General features: G+C 43.3%; 2 protein-coding genes across 4 annotated transcripts in view; one reads left to right on the top strand and one right to left on the bottom strand.

Moving 5' to 3' along the window:
* The window catches only part of LOC138965965 (mucin-3A-like), a 7,434-nt gene extending 4,892 nt beyond the window's left edge, over positions 1-2,542 (bottom strand). The window contains exon 1 of the mRNA XM_070338049.1: positions 2,465-2,542. Coding sequence (XP_070194150.1) covers positions 2,465-2,542 — 78 coding nt within the window. The remainder of the gene's footprint in view (positions 1-2,464) is intronic.
* Positions 2,543-3,717: 1,175 nt separating this feature from the next.
* The window catches only part of LOC138966008 (ras-related protein Rab-8B-like), a 27,669-nt gene continuing 16,386 nt past the window's right edge, over positions 3,718-15,000 (top strand). For 2 of the 3 annotated variants that reach the window (XM_070338097.1, XM_070338099.1), the window contains exons 1-3: positions 3,718-4,849; positions 6,113-6,246; positions 11,770-11,952. In XM_070338097.1, coding sequence (XP_070194198.1) covers positions 11,817-11,952 — 136 coding nt within the window. In that variant the 5' untranslated portion in view covers positions 3,718-4,849; positions 6,113-6,246; positions 11,770-11,816. Of the gene's footprint in view, positions 4,850-5,858; positions 6,247-11,769; positions 11,953-15,000 lie in introns of those variants that run through there. The other variant, XM_070338098.1, reaches the window with a different exon arrangement.

The following is a 15,000-nucleotide window of genomic DNA, read 5'->3' on the forward strand; positions in this document are numbered from 1 at the left end:
CACAACACAACACAACACAACACAACACAACACAACACAACACAACACAACACAACACAACACAACACAACACAACACAACACAACACAACACAACACAACACAACACAACACAACACAACACAACACAACACAACACAACACAACACAACACAACACAACACAACACAACACAACACAACACAACACAACACAACACAACACAACACAACACAACACAATACAATACAATACAATACAATACCAAACAAGATAAGAAAAGACAAGACAAGACAAAACAAGACAAGACAATATTACTTTACTATTTCAAACAGAGAAATTGAGTTGAGGCTGACTTCAACTTGTCATGTAGCGATTGTAAAGTACAAGACAACATGGCAGACAGTGACTGTCATTCTGACTGAGGTCGTACAGTTCGTTTGAAGTTTTGTCGAGCAGTTTACAAGTCATCAGCAGATGTCCCGAACTTTGACCAAAGAGCAAGCGAATATTAATCTGATTATATATTTAAGTGTTTGTTTCCATGACTGGGTGGCCGAGTGGTAACGCACTTGCGCTCGGAAGCGAGAGGTTGCGAGTTCGACCCTGGGCCCAGTCAGGGCGTTAGCAATTTTCTCCCCCCCTTTCCTAACCTAGGTGGTGGGTTCAAGTGCTAGTCTTTCGGATGAGACGAAAAATCGAGGTCCCTTCGTGTACACTACATTGGGGTGTGCACGTCAAAGATCCCACGATTGACAAAAGGGTCTTTAATTCCTGGCAAAATTGTATAGGCATAGATAAAAATAATGTCCACCAAAATACCCGTGTGACTTGGAATAATAGACCGTGAAAAGTAGGATATGCGCCGAAATGGCTGCGATCTGCTGGTCGATGTGAATGCGTGATGTATTGTGTAAAAAATTCCATCTCACACGGCATAAATAGATCCCTGCGCCTTGAGTCCGAGTCTGGAGATACGCGCGCGATATAAGACTTCATATAATATAATATGACAGGAACAATAAAAGGGATGCTTGTATGTTATAAAAGGCTCCGTGTGTCACTTACGGTTGTTAGAAGCACACTAACTCGTGGGAATTGTTTACCTACAAGAATGATTATACTCTGACTTTATTGCCAAAACTATGTCCATCAAGCTGTTATGGCATTCCCTAAATGAAGTAGACTAGTTCTTCGGGAACTCAATTTTCCCAATTTTCCTAATTTTTGCTTTAAGGCCATAGCAACAACAGAAAACCTTGAAACGGTCAGACTGATTGGAAGCAGAGAGAGAGGGAGAAAGAGAGAGCGAGAGCGAGAGAGAGAGAGAGGGGAGATCAAATCAAATAAAATTTTATTTTACGAGGGTTGTGGCATTAACAATATAAACGAGCTTCTTTTCAACCAGCCCTCGCCCAAAGAGGGACTATTCTAATCTTAAATGCATATATATACAAACGTAAAACAATTACAAAAGATAAGCATGACAGTAAAAAATAAAAAAAAATAAAAGGAGAGAGAGAGAGAGAGAGAGAGAGAGAGAGGGGAGAGAGACTGAGAGAGAGAGAGAGAGAGAGAGAGCAGGGCCGGACTAGGCGAAGAGGAGGGGGGGGGTTGCCAGTGGTGGCCCAGGGGGATGTCCCCCCTGGCGGCAGGGGCGGATCAGTTCATTTTATGACTGGTTTTTTTCAAAAGTATATTGTGAAGATATGGGTGTGAAGGCGCGAAGCGCCGAGCCGACGGCGCGAAGCGCCTAGCTTGCTAGGGGGGTCCGGGGGCATGCCCCCCCGGAAATTTTGAAAAAAAGGATGCAAAATGGTGCAATCTGGTGCATTCTGAGGATGATCATTACCAGTTTCAGGCAGCAGATTTTGTCACTGATTAATACCCCAAAAATTGAAACTCAATGTAAAATAAAGAAATGCATACCTCATTCAATATTTTTATTTTTTGGCTGGGGGGGGTCCGGAAACCCTAGAACCCACCCACCCACCCACCCCCCCTCGTTGTGGGGGTCAGGGGGCGAAGCCCCCTGAAGCTGACGGGTAGGTCATATTCTGAGATAGGAAAATGGTCGCTCCTTGCATGAAACGGCATAAAATAAGCAATAATAAAAAAAAAATTAAATAAGTAAGGTACATGTTTAGGCTAGGGGGGGGGTTGCGCAACCCCCATAACCCCCCCGGTAGTCCGGCCCTGGAGAGAGAGAGAGACTGAGAGAGAGAGAGAGAGAGAGAGAGAGAGAGAGAGAGAGAGAAAGAACAAAATAGCGACAACATCCGCTGCAGTTCTGTCAGTCTTCTAACACTACCAGCAAACATAGCCTGACATATCTTGGGTGCCAGCATCACTGACTTGCATTGCAACCCCATTAACCCCATTAGGAAGAGGTGCCACAAAGCGGTACGTCGTTAGTGGGTAAAGTCGTAAAAGGGTGAAGTGCGGACCTGTTCCCGGCATGCAATGCGGCCATGAATCGTGTCTACCATCAGCAGCCTGGCCGATACAGTGATATATCTGATGCTAACAGGCTCTGCCGTCACGTGACTCCAATCTCCATTCATCGCAGTGTGAGAAAGTGGAAATAGAAAGTGACGTGTGTCTCTGTTCAAAGACGTATGCGCCCGACGTCTAGAGGGAAAGATCAATAAGACTTGCCAAAGACGTAGCGCCCGATGTCTAGAGGGAAAGATCGATAAGACTTGCCAAAGATGTGGACTGAGTTTCTGGAAACCTGCTTTTGTGTCAAGCACTCAGATTCACTGATTTCATGCACTTGTGTACTTTTCGAGATCGCGCATGCTTAGACGAAAGTTAGCTAGCGAACTACTTCTGCTTGGTCAATTTTTTATTTTGAAAGTGAGACTGACGAAGTGAGGTCAACATGGTGGGGAGAACTGAATAGGATCCTACTTTGGTTCTTACATCTCAATTTACATCCTGTTCATTTTGCAACTCTCACTTTCTCCGGTTTTTGTTCGCTTGCACCGGTGATCTCTCAAATATAACTACACGCACATGCGCAATGAAACATGCTTCGGCCAATCAGAAAGTCTGACACACGCAATGAAACATGCTACGGCCAATCAGAAAGTCTGACATACGATCTGTTGGAGAGACTCTTCTGAACTTGAGGGGAGGTGTTTTTTTTCTCCAAAACTCTACATTGGTCGAGTTTCTATACCGTTGTACTTCAGTAGAGTTTCCCCGCGCCGTTTGATGATAACTGTACTGAAGTAGAGTTTCTATTCCAAAGCATTCTTTTAGCAGAGATATTGTCATACGGCGCGTCACTGTATGACGCAGGTCAGTTCAGTGTTTCTTAGGCTGCCAAAAGAGTTTTGCTGCTGCCATTCCGTTGTGACCCAAAAGTGTTTCATTAATGACGTCACTACCAAACTGTCAGTGCCATTGCACAGCTTGGAAAGCAAGAAGATCTTGACGAAATGTTTTAGGCATACATCACCAAGTTGGGTTTCTGCGTTTGAGCATTGTGACATATTGATCGTGACTTGCTCAGTAAATGACAAATTTCCTTATGAAGGAGAACTGTACTGAATTGTTTTTTGATTGATATACAGGTTATCAATGCTGGGTCCATAATGTACGTTACCACATTATGAAGGTACTGTCCGATATTATGCTGCGTTCATAATGTACGTTACCACATTATGAAGGTACTGTCCGATATTATGCTGGGTTCATAATGTACGTTACCACATTAGTGAAGGTACTGTCCGATATTATGCTGCGTTCATAATGTACGTTACCACATTAGTGAAGGTACTGTCCGATATTATGCTGCGTTCATAATGTACGTTACCACATTAGTGAAGGTACTGTCCGATATTATGCTGCGTTCATAATGTACGTTACCACATTAGTGAAGGTACTGTCCGATATTATGCTGCGTTCATAATGTACGTTACCACATTAGTGAAGGTACTGTCCGATATTATGCTGCGTTCATAATGTACGTTACCACATTAGTGAAGGTACTGTCCGATATTATGCTGCGCTCATAATGTACGTTACCACATTATGAAGGTACTGTCCGATATTATGCTGGGTTCATAATGTACGTTACCACATTATGAAGGTACTGTTCAATATTATGCTGGGTCCATAATGCACTTCACCACATTATGAAGGTACTGTCCGATATTATGCTGTGCGGCAGACTGTCAGCTTTGTAAAGCAACTTGCTGGTTGAGTTTGCTCTTGTCTGGTCAGGTCAGGTCAGGTCTGGCCTTGTCTTGTCTTGTCTTGTCTTCACTTGTCTTGTCTTGTCTTGTCAAAAGTGACTAAAGGTAAAAACTACACTGTATCAAAGACGAGTGTCTCCCATGTCGGCAGCGCGGCCAGGAAGATGTTTGGCAGCACTACGTCCGACTGAGCAAAGCGGGCGGCGAGACGCGTGAACACAGCGTGTGCATAATGAGGTGCTGTTCAGCTGTCGCCTCGCACAGCGCAAAGTGTGGCTGTCTGGGGGGGATGCTAGAGGAGCTAACCGAGGACCGAGTACAACGTACACTGCCTTACCCCCCCTGCCACATCTCGTCATACAGGCCTGCTCTGTTTATAGATTGTTATAATTTTTGAGAAAGAGCGTGGATGTTTGTGTGAGAAAGAGCTCATCTCATTTTTAGGAAAAATCAAAATTGAAGGGTCTGAGCGCTGCCTTTGTGTGAAGTCTGCCCCCTCTTGTGCTAACCCCTGTGTCCAGACACCAGGCTGGTTGAAAGGCCGAATACTGCGCCGTGGACCTCACAGTCAATCTGTTTGGTGTGACAAGCAAAATAAACTCCACTTCGCCTTAAAGTCCGGGTAGGTGAACAACACGTTACACTCGGCGGAGCTTCCACCAACAGGTAAGTCATCTTAATCGATGTGTGTATTGTTGATAAAACATCTATGTAAAACTAGATGATTACCCGCTTCGCCGGGTACCGGCTTCGCCGGGAAGAAGTAGAGCCGAATACCAGGCTGCGCCTGGGACCCGGCTTTGCCGGGTGTACGCCGGCTTCGCCGGCGCACGAAGGAAAGGAGATAAACGCGCAAAACACTGAAGACCTTCTAAAAATAGTAACGTGCAGTTACCTTCTAAAAATAGTAACGTAGTAACGGGAATATGGATTGACGCCACGCGGAGGAAGGGAGATCATCGCGGCTGAAAACACTGGAGAAGATAAGGAAGAGTTACTGGTAGTGGATCCAGACCAAAAAAACCAAAATCGGTTTAGCACGCACAGCGCTGCGCGCTGGGAGCACATGTTGAAATATCTCGTCAATGAGGTTGTGTCCGGGGTGTAGCTGTATACGGTGTCCAAATTTGAAAAAGATCCACCGAGAACTTTGGCCGTGCATCGCGAACAGACAGACAGACAGACACTAGTCGTATATATAGAAGTGTTCAGTTCTGCAGTCTCTGATGATTCTTGTGTACTTTACTTTTGAGGGGGTGGGGATAAGAGTAAGAGTATGTGTGTGTGTGTGTGCGTGTGTGTGTGTGTGTGCGTGTGTGTATGTGTGTGTGTGTGTGTATGTGTGTGTGTGTGTGCGTGTGTGTATGTGTGTGTGTGAGAGAGTGGGTGTGTGTGTGTATGTGTGTGTGTGTGTATGTGTGTGTGTGTGTGTGTGTGAGAGTGGGTGTGGGTGTGTGTATGTATGTGTGTATGTGTGTGTGTGTGTGTGTATCTGTGTGTGTGATCGTGAGTGTGTGTGTGTTTGTATGTGTGTGAGTGTGTGTGTGTGTGTGTGTGTGTGTATGTGTGTGTGTGTGTTTGTGTGTATGTGTGTGTGTGTGTGTAAGTGTGTGTGGGTGTGTGTAGTGTGTGTGTGTGTGTGTGTGTGTGTATGTGTGTGTGCGTGAATTGTATGGTTACTTAGTTCTATGAAAAAGAAATCAATATGTTTGCCATGTTAATTTGTTCTCTTTAAATGTGCACAGAACCCGGAGTCAGTAAGTGTAATTAGTTCTAACAAAAGTTAACAGGTATTGGTGACACACATCTATTTCATTTTAATGTGCACGTGAATTTACAAAGATCTTCGAGTCAGTAAGGGTACTTTGTTGTAAAAAATATAAATGAGTACTTTGGGATCGTTAATTAGTTTCATTTCATTTTGCACAGAATAGCAATTCAGTGATGTCTATCAGCGGTGCCGAAAACTGACAGAATCTGCAGCCGGCGTACCGCTCGCAGACCGACAGACTGAGGGTAGCTGTGTTAGCTGTGTTACCTGCCAGGTGTGTGGGTGTTGCAAGGTAAGTCTGCCACCTGTATGTTTATTTACAGCGGACCGGCCTTCCCTCCGTACTCGTTACTGTGGAACGGCCTTCCCTCCGTACTCATTACTGTGGACCGGCCTTCCCTCCGTACTCATTACTGTGGACCGGCCTTCCCCCCGTACTCATTACTGTGGACCGGCCTTCCCCCCGTACTCATTACTGTGGACCGGCCTTCCCCCCGTACTCATTACTGTGGACCGGCCTTCCCTCCGTACTCATTACTGTGAACCGGCCTTTCCCCCGTACTCATTACTGTGGACCGGCCTTCCCCCCGTACTCATTACTGTGGACCGGCCTTCCCCCCGTACTCATTACTGTGGACCGGCCTTCCCTCCGTACTCATTACTGTGGACCGGCCTTCCCCCCGTACTCATTACTGTGGACCGGCCTTCCCTCCGTACTCATTACTGTGGACCGGCCTTCCCCCGTACTCATTACTGTGGACCGGCCTTCCCCCTGGGATAAGACCATACCTTCACCCCAAATAAAACTTTCAAAGTATCTGCAGTGATGGTCTAGCTGGCTGTACACAGTGGAACCCATTTTTCAGACCTCCACCACCACCACCACCACCACCACCACCACCACCAGGGGGTCTGAAAAATGGGTTCCACTGTGTACAGCCAGCTAGACCATCACTGCAGATACTTTGAAAGTTTTATTTGGGGTGAAGGTATGGTCTTATCCCAGGTGAAGGTATGGTCTTATCCCAGGTGAAGGTATGGTCTTATCCCAGGTAAAAGTGTTATTTGGGGTGAAGGTATGGTCTAATCCCAGGTAAAAGCCAGACTGAAGACGGTGAGCCACACTGTCAACAAGGTAAAGAGTATGCCTTTCAACCAAGTTGTCCCAATTTTTCTTCCTGATTGCTGTTTGTGCGACGTTAGCCTTTAATTATAACAGTGCAGATACATCAGTCTGGGTGTGAATATATCCTTGAGTGAAGAAGAAAACAAGTCGCGTAAGGCAAAAATACAACATTTAGTCAAGCTGTCGAACTCACAGAATGAAACTGAACGCACTGCAATTTTTCAGCAAGACCGTATACTCGTAGCATCGTCAGTCCACCGCTCGTGGCAAAGGCAGTGAAATTGACAAGAAGAGCGGGGTATACGTAGTAGTTGCGCTAAGAAGGATAGCACGCTTTTCTGTACCTCTCTTCGTTTTAACTTTCTGAGCGTGTTTATAATCCAAACATATCATATCTATATGTTTTTGGAATCAGGAACCGACAAGGATTAAGATGAAAGTGTTTTTAAGTTGATTTCGAAAATGTAATTTTGATCATAATTTTTTATATTTTTAATTTTCAGAGCTTGTTTTTAATCCAAATATAACATATTTATATGTTTTTGGAATCCAAAAATGATGAAGAATAAGATGAACGTAAATTTGGATCGTTTTATAAAAACAGTTTTTTTTAACAATTTTCAGATTTTTAATGACCAAAGTCATTAATTAATTTTTAAGCCACCAAGCTGAAATGCAATACCGAAGTCCGGCCTTCGTCGAAGATTGCTTGGCCAAAATTTCAATCAATTTGATTGAAAAATGAGGGTGTGACAGTGCCGCCTCAACTTTTACAAAAAGCCGGATATGACGTCATCAAAGGTATTTATCGAAAAAAAAAATCCGGGGATATCATTCCCAGGAACTCTCATGTCAAATTTCATAAAGATCGGTCCAGTAGTTTGGTCTGAATCGCTGTACACACACACACGCACCGACAGACACACACACACACACACACACACACACACACACACACACATACACCACGACCCTCGTCTCGATTCCCCCTCTATGTTAAAACATTTAGTCAAAACTTGACTAAATGTAAAAACGCACTGTTCAGAATATTCCTGCTAACAGTTGGAGAAAAAGTATGAATCGTAGACAATCTTCATTGGGATCAAGTGTCATTATTAAGAACTACACAGAAACAGCGAAAGATGTTACAAGTATGTCAACAATAACGTCGCGTTTCGGTTCTGATAAAAGACAGGTACGATGTCTGTTCAACATTTTAAGTTTGTAGTTGATACCAGCACAAACATGCATCAAACAACAGACCATTTCAGTAACACACTTTGTTTTTCTTGAATAATAAAATATAGATTTGTTAGGCGTGAGTGTGTTTTTGTTGTCAATTAGTTCTGCAGTGTCATGGCATACCAGCACACACATGCACAAACCAACACACCATAGCACGCACTCACTCAAGTGTGTATTGGATAATGAAACAAGACATCATTTCTTCTGTGCAGTTTAAGTGTTATTTTGTTTGTGTCAACATTTATATCGTCACCAAAACAACAATAACAACACACAGAAACACGTTGAAAACAGAAAGTGTAACGACCTGAAATGGAGAGTTGAGATTGTTTATCAGGTGCAGAGCGATATCAGACGGGGAGACTAGGGTTGATTTGGAGTGAGTTGCCCTGGTCACGATACTCGGGGCTGCTTTCGTGCGGTACTGGTTCCCTGCTTGTTACCTGCTGCCACACGTTTATATAGCCAGCCTGGAACTGACGATAACTCAGCGTTCAGACCCCCCCACACACACACACTGACACACACTGAAACACACACACACACTGACACACACACACACACGCACACACACACACACGCACACACTGACACACACTGACACACTGACACACTGACACACACACACACACACACACACACATACACACACACACACACACACACGGTTTTGAACAGTATGAAGTATGCTGAGTCACCCTAATACCCTGCCCTTACCAACCCTTACTGAAACGTAGACCTACACTAATTAGCCAGTCCTCTCCTCCCACTCAAGATCAGTGAGGACCGGTCACGTCTCAGAGTCAGGCGATACTGCGTCTCCATATGGGCTGACCATGGGTCAGTTTACCCTGTTTAAACTTCACGACTTACTCTAGACGTTAGTGTGTAGCTGACACTCTCAGTACGAGTTAAGCGAGTATTATGTGTTGATTGATTGGTGAGCTAACTGAGCATTCATTGTGGACTAAAATCATCAACGTCGTTGTTTGCAACACAAGTCGACAGCTTTCACAGAGGAAGGATAGGTAGGAAGTTAAAGAGGGCGCTGGGGAAGGGAAGACAGCAGGTGTTGAGGTGATCATTGCTCTTGGTAAATGTCATTTATTTCTAATAGATCTCCTGCAACGTCCATAAGATGAAGACTCTTGAAGTAGGTCAACGCAAAACGTAGTCGTCACTCTTAACTAATTGACCAAGTCGTCATGTTTTTAAACTGTCACTGAGAATCCCGTCATCAATGAGTACTGGTCATCGCACCGTGAAATCTGCACACACCCCGCATTATCTCTACATACCAGAACGCGTCTTAACACACGTTAACAGCTTCACGCAGAGCTTCACACTTGCTCCATCTGTGTGGCCGTGCATCCAATTACCTGGGACCCAGCCGTCATAATGAAGGCTGTTGTTGTAGGGCGGGGAACAAGGGTATTGTTCTTGTGTGTGTGTGTGTGTGTGTGTGTGTGTGTGTGTGTGTGTGTGTGTGTGTGTGTGTGCGTGCGTGTGTGTGTGTGATTGTGTGTGTGATTGTGTGCGTGTGTGCGCCGTGTGTTAGTGTGTGCGTGTGTGCGCGTGTGTTAGTTAGTGCGTATGTGTGTGTGTGTGTGTGTGTGTGTGTGATAATGGTTTAATGACCTGGGCCCCAGCCGTGGTACTGAGTGTTGTTGCAGGGCGGGGCACACGGGTGTCTGGTAACGGATAGTCATCACACGTGTCCACACACTTCCTCACGGGGTCAACATGGGATACAAATGTGTGTGGTTGGGGGTGGGTGGGGGTGGGTGGGGGTGGGTGGGGGGTGGGTGAGGGCGGGGGCGGGGGAGGTGCGGTGTATGTGTATTAGTGAGTATATGTGTGGGTTTGTTTCTGTGGGTGTCTTTGTTTGTGTCATGGTGTGTGTCATTCTGTATGTCTGTGTTGTTATATTTAGTCAAGTTTTGACTAAATATTTTAACATCGAGGGGGAATCGAAACGAGGGTCGTGGTGTATGTGTGTGTGTGTGTGCGTGTGTGTGTGTGTGTAGAGCGATTCAGACTAAACTACTGGACCGATCTTTATGAAATTTGACATGAGAGTTCCTGGGTATGAAATCCCCGAACGTTTTTTTCATTTTTTTGATAAATGTCTTTGATGACGTCATATCCGGCTTTTCGTGAAAGTTGAGGCGGCACTGTCACGCCCTCATTTTTCAACCAAATTGGTTGAAATTTTGGTCAAGTAATCTTCGACGAAGCCCGGGGTTCGGTATTGCATTTCAGCTTGGTGGCTTAAAAATTAATTAATGACTTTGGTCATTAAAAATCTGAAAATTGTAAAAAAAAATAAAAATTTATAAAACGATCCAAATTTACGTTTATCTTATTCTCCATCATTTGCTGATTCAAAAAACATATAAATATGTTATATTCGGATTAAAAACAAGCTCTGAAAATTAAATATATAAAAATTATTATCAAAATTTTTTTTTCGAAATCGTTTTAAAAACACTTTCATCTTATTCCTTGTCGGTTCCTGATTCCAAAAACATATAGATATGATATGTTTGGATTAAAAACACGCTCAGAAAGTTAAAACGAAGAGAGGTACAGAAAAGCGTGCTATGCAGCATAGCGTAACCACTACCCCGCTCTTCTTGTCAATTTCACTGCCTATGCCGTGAGCGATGGACCACGAGTATACGGTCTTGCTGCGTTGCATTGCGTTCAGTTTCATTCTGTGAGTTCGACAGCTACTTGACTAAATATTGTATTTTCGCCTTACGCGACTTGTTGTTGTTGTTGTTGTTGTTGTTGTTGTTGTTGTTGTTGTTGTTGTTGTTGTTGTTGTTGTTGTTGTTGTTGTTGTCTTTGTAGGTGTTGTTGTTGTTGTTGGTGTTGTTGGTGTTATTGGTGGTGGTGTTGTTGTTGTTGTTGTTGTTGTTGTTGTTGACAGGAGGGAGATAACTAGAATACATCACTGGTTATTTCAGAAGGACCACGTAACTCTCTGGTTTGCTGGTTGTTCCTATCTTGTCATTTGATTTGATTGGCCCTTTATTAATATAGCAGAAAGGCGGGGAACACGAAACATAGACAGGGATCGAGAGTTGGACTAGACATAGAAATAAGTTGCATCAAGAGGACATAAGATTCACTGTTTGGTTTGCTCTTTGTACGCCCGCCCCCCACACACACACACACACACTCATGTTTTCTGTTTATTTCCCTCGGTTTGGCTTTTGCTTCCCCCCTAACCCGAAGCTCCAGATCGCGAGATTTATTCTCCCTGGTTTATTATAGTCATGTCCACCATCTTGAACACTTGTGTCATGTTCAATTGATTGGGTCGCGTAAAATAAGCTTTTCTTGAGTTTAAGCCCTAGCTGCTTGCTATGAATTATTTCGTGTTATGTATGTCAATCAATATTTGTTCAAACAAATGTTATGTTCATTTTCACACAGACAGCGTATGGTCGTGCTGAACCCAATCGGACGCAGACGACCATCCCATGATGCCTCTGGACGAGAGCGACTGTGCCGCCACCTACAAGGTGTTGGTGGTGGGAGAGCACTCTGTGGGCAAGACGGCGCTGCTCAACAGACTGATGAATCGGGAGTTCCGTGTGTCCATGATGCCGACCATCGGTATGTAGTACAGTCGTACATTACACTCACTATAACCATCGGTAGGTAGTACAGTCGTACATTACAGTCACTATAACCATCGGTAGGTAGTACAGTCCTACATTACAGTCACTATAACCATCGGTAGGTAGTACAGTCGTACAGTACAATCACTATAACCATCGGTAGGTAGTACAGTCCTACAGTACAGTCACTGTAACCATCGGTAGGTAGTACAGTCGTACATTACAATCACTATAACCATCGGTAGGTAGTACAGTCGTACATTACAATCACTATAACCACAGGTAGGTAGTACAGTCGTTCATTACAATCACTATAACCATCGGTAGGTAGTACAGTCGTACATTACAGTCACTGTAACCATCGGTAGGTAGTACAGTCGTTCATTACAATCACTATAACCACAGGTAGGTAGTACAGTCGTACATTACAATCACTGTAACCATCGGTAGGTAGTACAGTCGTACATTACAGTCACTGTAACCATCGGTAGGTAGTACAGTCGTACATTACAATCACTATAACCACAGGTAGGTAGTACAGTCGTTCATTACAATCACTATAACCACAGGTAGGTAGTACAGTCGTACATTACAGTCACTGTAACCATCGGTAGGTAGTACAGTCGTTCATTACAATCACTATAACCACAGGTAGGTAGTACAGTCGTACATTACAATCACTGTAACCATCGGTAGGTAGTACAGTCGTACATTACAGTCACTGTAACCATCGGTAGGTAGTACAGTCGTACATTACAATCACTGTAACCATCGGTAGGTAGTACAGTCCTACATTACGATCACTATAACAACAGGTAGGTAGTACAGTCCTACATTACAATCACTATAACCACAGGTAGGTAGTACAGTCGTACATAATCACTGTAACCATCGGTAGGTAGTACAGTCGTTCATTACAGTCACTGTAACCATCGTTAGGTAGTACAGTCGTTCATTACAATCACTATAACCACAGATAGGTAGTACAGTCGTTCATTACAGTCACTGTAACCATCGGTAGGTAGTACAGTCGTTCATTACAATCACTATAACAACAGGTAGGTAGTACAGTCGTTCATTACAATCACTATAACCACAGGTAGGTAGTACAGTCCTACATTACAATCACTATAACCACAGGTAGGTAGTACAGTCCTACATTACAATCACTATAACCACAGGTAGGTAGTACAGTCGTACATTATCACTGTAACCATCGGTAGGTAGTACAGTCGTTCATTACAGTCACTGTAACCATCGGGAGGTAGTACAGTCGTTCATTACAATCACTATAACCACAGGTAGGTAGTACAGTCGTTCATTACAGTCACTGTAACCATCGGTAGGTAGTACAGTCGTTCATTACAATCACTATAACCACAGGTAGGTAGTACAGTCGTACATTACAGTCACTGTAACCATCGGTAGGTAGTACAGTCGTTCATTACAATCACTATAACCACAGGTAGGTAGTACAGTCGTTCATTACAATCACTGTAACCATCGGTAGGTAGTACAGTCGTTCATTACAGTCACTGTAACCATCGGTAGGTAGTACAGTCGTTCATTACAATCACTATAACCACAGGTAGGTAGTACAGTCGTTCATTACAATCACTATAACCACAGGTAGGTAGTACAGTCGTACATTACAGTCACTGTAACCATCGGTAGGTAGTACAGTCGTTCATTACAGTCACTGTAACCATCGGTAGGTAGTACAGTCGTACATTACAGTCACTATAACTATCGGTAGGTAGTACAGTCGTACATTACAGTCAATGTAACCATCGGTAGGTAGTACAGTCGTACATTACAGTCACTATAACTATCGGTAGGTAGTACAGTCGTTCATTACAGTCACTGTAACCATCGGTAGGTAGTACAGTCGTTCATTACAATCACTATAACCACAGGTAGGTAGTACAGTCGTTCATTACAATCACTGTAACCATCGGTAGGTAGTACAGTCGTTCATTACAGTCACTGTAACCATCGGCAGGTAGTACAGTCGCACATTACAGTCACTATAACTATCGGTAGGTAGTACAGTCGTACATTACAGTCACTATAACCATCGGTAGGTAGTACAGTCGTACATTAGGCTTATGTTACTTTTGGCAGAAGTCAGTATTTTTACATTTAGTCAAGTTTTGACTAAATGTTTTAACGTAGAGGGGGGATTCGAGACGAGGGTCGTGGTGTATGTGTGTGTGTCTGTCTGTCTGTCTGTCTGACTGTGCGTGTGTGTGTGTAGAGCGATTCAGACCAAACTACTAGACCGATCTTTATGAAATTTGACATGAGAGTTCCTGGGAATGATATCCCCGGATATTTTTTATTTTTTTCGATAAATACCTTTGATGACGTCATATCCGGCTTTTTGTAAAAGTTGAGGCGGCACTATCACACCTTCATTTTTCAATCAAATTGATTGAAAATTTGGCCAAGCAATCTTCGACGAAGGCCGGACTTCGGTATTGCATTTCAGCTTGGTGGCTTAAAAATTCATTGATGACTTTGGTCATTAAAAATCTGAAAATTGTAAAAAAAAAAAAAATTATAAAATGATCTAAATTTACGTTCATCTTATTCTTATCATTTTCTGATTCCAAAAACATATAAATATGTTATATTTGGATTAAAAACAAGCTCTGAAAATTAAAAATATAAAAATTATGATCAAAATTAAATTTTCGAAATCAATTTAAAAACACTTTCATCTTATTCCTTGTCGGTTCCTGATTCCAAAAACATATAGATATGATATGTTTGGATTAAAAACACGCTCAGAAAGTTAAAAAGAATAGAGATAAAGAAAAGCGTGCTATCCTTCTCAGCGCAACTACCGTACTATTATTTTATTATTCTCTTTATTTATATAGCGCCTTATCCGAAGTTCAAAGCGCTTTATTACTACCCCGCTCTTCTTGTCAATTTCACTGCCTTTGCATCGAGCGGTGGACTGACGATGCTACGAGTATACGCTCCTGCTGTAAAAATGCAGTGAGTTCAGTTTCATTCTGTTAGTTCGACAGCTTGA

This window comes from Littorina saxatilis, linkage group LG5 (assembly GCF_037325665.1).
Source record: "Littorina saxatilis isolate snail1 linkage group LG5, US_GU_Lsax_2.0, whole genome shotgun sequence".
Taxonomy (NCBI): domain Eukaryota; kingdom Metazoa; phylum Mollusca; class Gastropoda; order Littorinimorpha; family Littorinidae; genus Littorina; species Littorina saxatilis.